Below are 11,160 nucleotides of genomic sequence, written 5' to 3'. Positions count from 1 at the left end.
TTATTCCCAACATAACAATCAAACAAACCATTATTTAGATAGTTGCGATATAGTTCTTCATTGTCACTCCAATTCGATCAGCCACACCACCTAATCAAACAATAAAAGGAAACAAAATTGGACATGAAGCATATTGATAACCAAAACTTCCAACATGTTACTCTACTCTACTCACTATTTTCAGAAGATCAAACCTACTCAAATACTCTACATCAATACATCACAACTGTCTTAATCACAAACAAATTGCAAACAAAAAGCAAGAGCACCCATCTAATCAATCTCGATTACAATGTTTATAGTAATGATTCATGAATAACAAGCAAAATCCACACGAGAAGGCCTAAACAATTGAATTTTTAGTGCAATTGCTAATTATTGCATAAGAAATGCACGGAGCAATTTTTGCATAAGAGGTGTGCTAAGCGTCAACTCTGCTTATTAGATATAACATCAATCTTTATGTATATTAATTTTTAATGTTTAGTATATAGTTGAAATTAAATAATTTTAAATTAATGATACTTATGTTCAACAATCCACACTTTACAGGACGGATCGACCAGGACGTTCCCTAGGGAGCACTTTTATCGCCTTATTTTTAGGTGAGTGGTCTGGAGACTTAGTGACGCGAATTGAACATGCCCGATTGCCAGGTTTGCAATTTTGATTATATCGGTAAATTCAAAGATCCGGTCACTTGGGGATGCTTTGTTTAATTTTGAAGATCAGGATACAAATGATCCTCACCAAACGCTATCGACGACGTGAGCGCGGGGGCTCCAGTGTATTCGTCGTTGATCTAACAGGCAGAGGGAGAGGGCAGGCCCATTTTGGAAACCTTGTGGAAATTTGGTCAACTCTGCTCATCAGATTGCATGAAGGGTGGAATAATGAATTACGCTTATCGCGCGCCATTGACGACTCTCAAGTTGGCCTGGGTCCCGAGGCAGGGCGCTTTATAAGAAGTCAAGGGAAATATTGAGACTCTCGCTTTGAACCGTACGCAATCCCTTAGGAAAAAAATTGTCGTTACGCATCAAGCAAAATGAGTGAAAATAATCCAACTTCATCGACGACTTTCAAGTCATGGGAACGGACACCTCAAATATTTCGCCGATCACTTCGGAGATCATGAGCGCAATTGCAAGAAACTTTCCCACAGCTGCCTCCCACCAGGCCGACTTCTATCACCGTTAAATAAACGGAAAAAAACTTCGATAAGAAAGGGTGCAAGATTTCGCAAAATTGTGGGGATCCTTCTGCACATATAAGTGCTCTGCGTGTGATTAACTGCAAAGCACCTTTCTATCACAGTACGTGAGACGATGGATAAAATTGGCTATGGTAAATGGGGTGGTTGGACAGCACCACTAGGCGTGCTTCTGTGTTTCGTGGCTGCAACTACTGCTCAACCAGGTCATTCAACATTCTATATTGAAGAGACGGAGTAATTTTACTTGAATACATTGTATTATTATTGAGCTCATTGTTTATTTGTTTTGCTATTCGGTTAATAAGATATTGTTTTACTGATTAATGTACCGACGTATAACAGGATTTCTGAGTATTGATTGTGGAAGTAGAACAAATTACAGTGACATAAACAATATAAGATGGATCACTGATGACAATTACATAGACCACCTCGGTCAGAGAGCAAACATAGGGAATGCCACTTTAATAGGGAATGTCACTGAAGAATCCCATGGTTCTTACGTGACTGGTCTACGCTTATTTCCAAATCCTCTCAATAAGTCTTGCTATCATTTCCCTGTGGAACCTCACCTACCTTACCTCATAAGGTTATCGTTTTCGCCATTGTGGCCGCTCATTTTTCGAAAGAACAGTGCGCTCCAAACAACGCTAAGCTTCGCTTTCTCTATTGAAACAAAAGGTACGTTGTATATGAGAAACCTAACACTAGTCAACCTAGGAGAAAGTTATGCTGAAAGGATATTGGCTAGTTCTGGCACAGTGCTATACATTTGCTTGGTCAGAACCTTGGAGTCTGATGATCCTTTTATCTCTGCTATCGAATTGAGGAAGCTCCAAAATGGCATGTATGGACAGCCTAAGCCAGGAACAATATTGAAAACCATATGGAGAACTGATTTTGGTGGAAGAAATTCGAAGATTAGGTGAACATTTTGAACTTTATATATTTACCCCTCATAATTCTCTGCCCATTGTTATTCACATTCATTGCAATGAGTTTATAGCACTAAATTTATAGCAGAAGATATATATATCTTTATGCCATCCAAACCATCTGCTCAAGAGAACGTTTATATGCGAGAGCCAATTTGAATGCAGTGCGGCTCGTTGCAATATTTTTTCGTATGGCTTGAATTTAATGGCTTTGTATGGTTCATTGTGCAGGTATCCTTACGACAACTTTGACCGCATATGGATACCACGCGTCCCTTCAAATAATTTAAATTTGGTCGAGCCGAAACTTGTAAGTTTTAACGAGGCGATATCAATAAACAATACTAAAAACCTTCCTCCAACTGTTGTCATGCAAACAGCGTGGCTTTTAAGCAGCTCAGAACCGGCTCAGTTCTCTCTAGGATCATTCCCAGGAGGGAAAAGATCATTACTAATTTTGTATTTTGCAGAGGTCCAGATGCTAGATATCTCTCATTCCAGATCTATTTACATCACGATAAATCGTGAAAAATGGCCTGATACCATTACTGTGCCACGAAATTATTCTGCTCTGGAGCTTACAATCCCATCCAATCAAACAGATGACTTCAAATTCGCCCTAGTGACGGCCACTTACTCCACCTTACCTCCAATAATCAACGCTTTTGAGTACTACACCGTGTTTGATACCCAACCCGCGACAAATCTCCAAGATAGTAAGTGCCCTCACTAATCTTCTAATACAAAATTTATGATTTGCACAACGTTTCTATTGCACATTTCCAATTGTTGTTTATCATGCGTTTACATTGACTCGTTTTATATGGTTATAGTGAAGTGCAATAATTGAATACCTAACAGAATAGTTGTTAAACTACAGTTGAAGCTCTCGAAGCTATCAAAGAAATGTTTGACATGAGAAATTGGATTTCTGATCCTTGCTTTCTGATCGAGTGGAATGGGATTCGCTGCGATAACAGCGCTTCTGTAATAAGAATTTCCGAAATGTAAGTTTCAATTTTGGGTTTTCTACCGTTCTTTGCTTTTATATGGAATGGTAAGATCGTAATATTTCAAGAATATCCGAATGTCCTATTGTTGCCAGTAATTTGTCTACGATGAATCTGAATGGATTGATTCCTGAGCAAATTGGACAACTGACTGCGTTACTTAAAATGTAAGTATCGTTTTATAATTCTGTATTAACATTATTTTTAATTTTAATATAAAAATTATGAAATATTTATAAAAAATTATAAAAATTAAAGGAGTTAATTTATATATTAAAAAAGTATTCTTCTGTTTATAAAAATAAATAAAATTATTCATATTGGAAACGTTGATTTAATTATTTCTAAAACAAAATTATAATAAAAACAATATTTATTTACCTATGTTTCAATAGCAATTAAAAAGAACTTAAACACATAACCACGATTAAATATTTTACAACCCAATTTAATCTAAAACAAAAGCCTATAATTTATGTTAATGTTTTAAATAATTTTTTCGGTTTTAAAATTTTTACATCTTAAAATTCGAATTACTTGAAAGTAATATATTTAAAATAATAATGATAATAATTAACTAATGAATAAAATAAAAATTAATTTAAAATTTAAAATATAATTTATGTTAATGTTTTAAATAATTTTTCCGCTTTTAAAATATTTACATCTTAAAATTCGAATTACTTGAAAGTAATATATTTAAAATAATAATGATAATAATTAACTAAGGAATAAAATAAAAATTAATTTAAAATTTAAAATATATATATATATATATAAATTAATTTTAATCTTTAATTCACGTTTAAGTGAATATTTAATTTATCAGGCCCTTTAAAAAAAAATAACATTATAATATGAGTTTAAGATAACATTATTTCGAAAAACTATTATCCACTTATAACGTCTCTTGGGTAAAATACCACCCTGTATATTAACCAGACTATATAGAACTCAACTGAGATTTATGCACTTCAATTTGTGAGTTAGAAAGAAATCTCAAGTCCATTTGATATAATCTATCTCACGCTGGTGGTTGTTAAGAAGAGACAGTTGTATCTTTAAATTTAATTTTATTGTATTGTTTTTCAGTTCTTTGTTTTTATTTTTAAATAAAATTAGACTGCGTAAGCATATAAAAAAGATTGTCAATGACCCATTTAACCAGGTCACTCGACAATAATAAGCTCACGGGATCTTTGCCAGACTTTTCGAATTTAACCAAGCTGGAGACATTGTAAGTTGGTTGTCGATATAGATTTTTCGCAGTGACACTTGTGCAGACTTTCCCGAGACTTTCCCCAAGCATTTTTACTAAAGATTAGTTATCAATCATTTTCTTTGTGAAGCAGACATTTACTGTTGACACCTAATCCGAAACGGATGAGGTGAAGCCGGACAGTCATCTAGAAGATGAACTGATCTGTTTTTGTATTTGTATAAATAATAATAGTTGAATGAATAATAACACAGTTCAGTTTTCCGCTCATTAATTTCTGAGCTAGCCTGGCCTGACATGGTATCAGAGCCCAGGTTCCCAGGTTCCAGAAATAGCGTAACTCCTCTGCTGCCTCTGCTCCCTGGCGCACCAGCGCTGCATACGCTCTCTGACATCCCTTCTGACATCGCTGCATAAGCTGCGTTGACGTCCGTTCAAGGAAGAATAGGTATCGAAGACTGCGTTTAATGAATTGATGAATGCGTTTGTGGTTGATGTTAACGGTGCTGCTTTAACGTATTGAAGACCTGAGTTTAACGGTGGTGAGAATCCTTTAACGTATTGAAGTCATGGCCTTTTAATATTATGGTATATTTGACTGCCGTTTTTTGAAGCTGCATCGGTTGTTGCCTTGGTATGGTGACTGCGTTTTCTATTAACGCTGGTCTATTAACGCTGCTGTCACAGATCCTCCTTATGGTGACTGCGTTTTCTATTAACGCTGTGTTTTCTATTAACGCTGCTGTCTCTTGCCTACTGGGCCTAGTATATGGTGACCGCGTTGTTTCTTTGTAAACACTCTGGTATTGCAAGAAAATACGTGGTATAACTTTGGTAAAGAGTGCCATTATTCAGGTTGATGCTGCTCCTTTCCGTCAGTTGGCAGGAAGCCGAAGTTCCAAGCCGACTGCATTTTTTTTTGAGACTGCGTTTTTTGAAGCCGTGGGTATATAAATGCTGTGGACTGCCTATTTTATTTGTAGCTGTGGACATACATTTAAATGCTGTGACTGCAATTTTTTATTTGAAGCCGTGGGTACATTTAAATGCTGTGGACTACGTTTCCCACTTCAGTACTATAGACTGCGTTTTTATTTGAAGTCTGGCAGCAGAGTTTATAGTATACTTGGAGCAGAGTTTTTTGTTAAACAAATACAAATGCCTTGAACAGTTTTTGCATTAATATATATATTGAGCAGTGATATATATTTGAGCGCCCTCTTTTTGAACAGTGATATATGTTGAGCAGTGGTATGTGATATATGTTGAGCAGTTTTTTTTTCTTAAAAACATAATATTATGGAAGTGATGGTGATATAAGAAATGCACATAATATTATGGAAGTGATGGTGATATAAGAAATGCTCATGATATGCTGATGATAAGTTAGAAGAAAATAATGCATAAGGCTATCATATAAGGATTTTTTTTCTCTCAACAGAAGTGTTTTTTGGCAGAGATAATTTTTTTTTACAGAATGCATTCAATCATTTCAATGGTCGGAATAGTTCTCACTGGCAAGGAGAATTATTCTGAATGGTCTCGGATGGTGAAACACACCCTTATCTACAATGAGCTGTGGAAAGGTGTGTGTGTCGGAGAAGAAGACAGAGACCCTGTGCAGCCCACATCAGACAAAGAACTCGCCATTTGGGAAAACAAGAACAGAAAAGCCTTTGCATTGATTGCAGCATCTGTCAATGAGGAAGTAAGTCGTCATATTTCCTGCTATTCCACTGCTTTTGAAGCTATACAAAAGCTGAAAGAACTCTATGATACACATTCTGCACTTGAAGTTGTTCAGCTCATGATTAAACTCTTCACTCTTGAACTGAAAAATAATGATCCTCTTGCTCTTGCATCTGAAATAAAGTCTATAATGCATGATATAAAATCCACTAAGGTTGAGCTGGATATCTCTCTTATTGCCTTTCTCAAAGCACTCTATCCTACCTACTCCAATTATCTTGAGTCTTTACAAGCAAATGGAAACCTTAAAGATATAACCTTTGACTCTCTTGTGAAAAAGTTTGCTGAAAGAGAGAAAGCCTTTGGAAAGAAAACAGTCCCTGAATCTTCTGAAGAGACTGTTTGCCTTGCTCACAAAGAAAAGCATCCTGCTCAAGATTCTGCAAGAGGAAGAGGTGGACGAAGAGGAAGAGGAAGATACTTCAGAGGCAGGGGGGGCAGACATTCTCAAGCAGAAAAGGCAGATCTGCATTGCATTCGCTGCAAACGAAATGGATCACATGATGCTTCTACATGCAAGCTACCATGGGACAAAGTTGAGCAGAGAAGAAATCAGTAGAAAGGTAAAACTGATGACTCAGACAAAGGTAAAGCACCCGAATCTGCACACTATATTGAGGCACAATGTAATATTGGAGTAAATGAAGATTTGTTTAATGCTTCACTTGCTTCTTCGAAAAATGACTGGTTGCTTGATTCAGGAGCAACCTGTCATATGACTCATAGGAGAGATTTCTTTGAAGATTTCACTAACAATGTTGATGGAGCAGTATACTTTGCAGATCAGTCAAAAATCAAGCCATCAGGGCTTGGCACAATCAGGCTTAAACTGCTTGGTCTTCCAGACTTTCTTCTGGATCATGTTCTATATCTCCCACAGCTGAAGAGAAACTTGCTGTCCCTGGTCCACATCCGCCAGCAAGGTCACTCCATTCACATGTTTGATGGCAAGCTTGAGGTAAGAAAGGCATCTGACCACTCACTTGTCATGAGGGGTATAGAAGAAGAAAGACTCCTTAAACTGCAAGGAACCTCTGCTCATGCACAGCATTTCTCATATATTTCTCATCATGAAGAATGTACACTTCCATCAAGTTTATTATGGCATGCTAGATTTGGGCATTTAAACTATGATAGTCTCTGCTTGTTGAAGAAAAATGGTGTTGCTGGTTTGCCTACAATTCCTAGAAAACATAAACAATGTGATGCTTGCATTCTAGGAAAGCATAGCAAACAGTCTTTTCATGATTCACATTCAAGAGCACATAAGAAGCTTGAACTTATTCATTCAGATTTATGTGGTCCAATGCCTGTTCCTTCTGCAAATGGAAATAAATATATCATGACATTTATTGATGATTACACTAGAATGTGTTGGGTTTACTTATTGAAGAACAAATCTGATGCTTTCCAAACATTTAAGAATTTTCATAAGTGGATTGAAAATGATGCACAATCTCATATTGGGTCTATTCGCACTGATAATGGAAAAGAATATACATCAAATGAATTTGAACACTATCTTCGCCAACATGGGATTAAACATCAAACAACTGTGCCTTATAATCCTCAACAGAATGGTGTAGCTGAAAGAATGAACAGAACAATTTTGAATATGGTACGATCCATGCTTTTCTTCAAAAATGTAAAGACAATGTTTTGGGCTGATGCTGTTCTATGTGCTGCATATATAAAGAATAGATGTCCATCTAGTGCTATAAGAAATAAGACTCCTTATGAATTGTGGTATGGACATGTTCCTTCGGTAAAACATCTCAGGATATTTGGTTCCACCTGTTATGCTTTAATACCAAAGGTACATAGAAACAAACTTGGTGCTAGAAGTCGTAAGTGTATCTTCCTGGGGTATTCAAATACATCTAAAGCATACCGCCTTTATGATGAAGTAAATAAAAAGTTTGTTTTATCTAGAGATGTCATTTTTCTTTAATCATCCAAATCTGACAATGTTGTTGAGCGACAACTTGATCGCTTGGATAGATTCACAAAACAGAAATCATTTCAAGAGTTTGATAATCAGATTCCACATCTTGAAGGGGAGATTCCTATACTAGATCAACATGTGGAATCTTCTTCTGAAGAACAATCTCCCCTGCATGACACTCCAACAACGGATGATGCTTTAAGTGATGTAATTGATAGAATTGGGAGACTCAATCTTGATTCAGACCCAACTCAATCAACAGAACAGCCTGGACCATCTCAGAAAGGTCCCCCAAAGTGGCTGACAAAGACACTTGAAAGTGTTCATCCTGATGAAATTGGAAAAACAGGAACCCGAAATTCAAACCGACAAGATGGAGGTGATGTAGATAACTCTAATTCACCTGTTGATATGGATGTTACTTATGATTGTGAATTGAACTTGTCTACAGATTTTGAACCAACTTCCTTCAAAGAAGCTGCTTCTCATGATGAATGGAAAGAAGCGATGCAGAAGGAGTATGATGCCCTCATAAAGAATGGCACTTGGAAGCTGGTTGATCCTCCATTTGGAACCAAACCAATTGGCTGCAAGTGGGTCTACAAGAACAAGTACAAAGCTGATGGCTCACTTGACAAGCACAAAGCTAGGCTTGTGGCAAAAGGTTTTGCACAGAAGGAAGGGGTCGATTATGAGGAAACTTTTGCTCCCACAGCAAAATGGGCCACCATCCGGACACTCTTTGCACTAGCTGCTCAGAACGGTTGGAAAGTCCATCAAATGGATGTAAAAACTGCATTCTTGAATGGAGATCTAAAAGAGAATGTTTTTATGTCCCAGCCTGAAGGATTTGCTGTGAAAGGACATGAACACAAAGTATGCAAACTTGTGAAGTCCTTGTATGGCCTCAAACAAGCACCACGAGCCTGGTATGAAAAACTAACTGAGCATCTTCTGAAACTCAACTTCAATCATTTTGATCTTGATGATGCAACTTTATTTGTCAAGAAAGTTGGCAAAACAGTTGTATATCTTGTGGTATATGTAGATGATCTTTTAATGACAGGGAACAATGAAAGCTATATTGCATCCATAAAGAAAGAATTAGGAAAAATCTTTGAAATGACTGATTTGGGCTATGTTCATTACTATCTTGGCATTGAAGTAACCCAACATCCAAAGTCCATATTTCTTTCTCAAAAGAAATACATTGGAGATTTGTTATACAGATTTGGCATGACAGAGTGCAATCCCCTCTCTACTCCAATGGAACAAAACTTGAAGCTCACATCTACTGAAGGAAAGGAATTTGAGGATGCAACAAAGTATAGACAACTTGTAGGAAGTCTCATCTACCTCACTACTACCAGACCAGACATTTCATTTGCTGTTGGAATCCTCTCCAGGTTTATGCAAAGGCCTTGTGAGGGACATTGGTCTGCTGCAAAAAGAGTTCTAAGGTACTTGAAGGGAACTCAAGACCTTGGAATCAAGTATACACAGGTGGACGACTTCAACTTGATTGGATACTCTGATTCAGACTTCGATGGAGACAAAGAAACTGGGGTATCTACTTCAGGATATGCTATGAGTCTTGGATCAGGAGCTGTCTCCTGGAGATCACGCAAACAATCAGTACCAGCAGATTCCACAACAGAAGCAGAATATGTGGCAGCAGCTGAAGCAACGAAAGAAATTGTGTGGCTCAGGAAAATTCTTGAAGATTTGCAGGTAAAACAAATACAATCAACTCCACTCATGATTGATAACACATCTGCAATAAAGTTGGCCAAGAACCCAAAGTTCCATGATCGCACTAAGCACATCAATACTAAATATCGTCTGATCCGACATCATGTTGAGGCCAAAACAATCCATCTCCGTCATTGTTCCACAAACGAGCAAATTGCAGACATCTTCACCAAAGCGCTTGGAAGAGAAAAGCTTGAAAGATTCAGAACGATGCTTGGACTCACCAACATCCCTTCAGATTAAGGGGGGGAATGTTGACACCTAATCCGAAACGGATGAGGTGAAGCCGGACAGTCATCTAGAAGATGAACTGATCCGTTTTTGTATTTGTATAAATAATAATAGTTGAATGAATAATAACACAGTTCAGTTTTGCGCTCATTAATTTCTGAGCTAGCCTGGCCTGACATTTACAAAACAACAACCTCAACGGGAGTCTTCCGGACTGGCTATCTGAACTTAAAAACCTTAAAGAGTTGTAAGGCTTCTTTTCCCTTCTATTTTCTTAGGCAAATTCTACTTTATATCGATTTTTAACCTTTATCTGAATATTACAGGTTTGTAGAGAATAACAATTTCAGCGGTGAAATTCCTCCGCAACTTCTGCACAACCCTTCATTAACACTCAAGTAATCGAGTATCTATTTTATAGTATATACATCCAACATTTTGAATGCCATTGACAATTACTATTAATCCAGTTGAAATTCAAATTAATCTGACTGAAAATCTCTTTCTTTCATCTGTACCAGATACTCTGGAAACCCCCACCTATCCATTCTTGATTCAATGGAACATAAACCTCCGAATCCTAGAAACAAGAAATTGAGGGAACAACTTGCCCTCGGAATAACACTCAGTGGAGTTCCAATCATCGGACTATTGTTGATAGCGGGTATTGTTCTGTATAGGAAAAAGAAAGCAACTGAAAGCAATGGGGTGGAAAATGTTGTGCACTTTACCCCCAATGAATGGATTGATGCAACGAATATGGTACCAAATTCAGGAAAGTCCTATGCCTTCACTCTCGATTAGATGATGACTGCCACACAAAAATTTAGTGCGAAAATCGGCAAAGGGGGCTTTGGCTCTGTGTTCTTTGGTAAATTGCCGGAAGGAAAGGCTATTGCCGTAAAAGTTCTCTCCTTGTTCTCCAAGCAAGGAGTTCACCAGTTCTTAAATGAGGTAATTCTGAGATTCTATTTTTCCATTTGGACATGTTGAAATCGTAATTTCAACGCAGACACCAGAAACTGTCGGGCAAACCCGCCGGAGAGTTCTCGGGCCAGTTTCCGGCGAAGGGAATCTCCGTACTCTTCAACCCGAGAAAATTT

At 37.3% G+C, this 11,160-nt stretch overlaps 1 protein-coding gene across 1 annotated transcript; it reads left to right on the top strand.

Annotated features, from left to right (window-relative positions):
* The first annotated feature begins 1,328 nt into the window (after positions 1-1,328).
* LOC149159374 (putative leucine-rich repeat receptor-like serine/threonine-protein kinase At2g19230) lies at positions 1,329-10,861 on the top strand. The gene is made up of 6 exons (XM_089434279.1): positions 1,329-1,450; positions 2,383-2,867; positions 3,032-3,158; positions 3,257-3,328; positions 10,384-10,455; positions 10,579-10,861. Exons 1-6 carry the CDS (start codon positions 1,329-1,331, stop codon positions 10,859-10,861), a joined length of 1,161 nt encoding a protein of 386 aa, XP_089290405.1.
* The last annotated feature ends 299 nt before the right edge of the window (positions 10,862-11,160 follow it).

Source organism: Pinus tabuliformis, chromosome 5_2 (genome assembly GCF_031772625.1).
Source record: "Pinus tabuliformis cultivar Carrire ecotype Pingquan chromosome 5_2, CPIR1, whole genome shotgun sequence".
In the NCBI taxonomy this organism is placed as follows: Eukaryota; Viridiplantae; Streptophyta; class Pinopsida; order Pinales; family Pinaceae; genus Pinus; species Pinus tabuliformis.
Note: the sequence above shows the minus strand (reverse complement) of the source record. Positions and strands in the feature narration are given on the sequence as shown.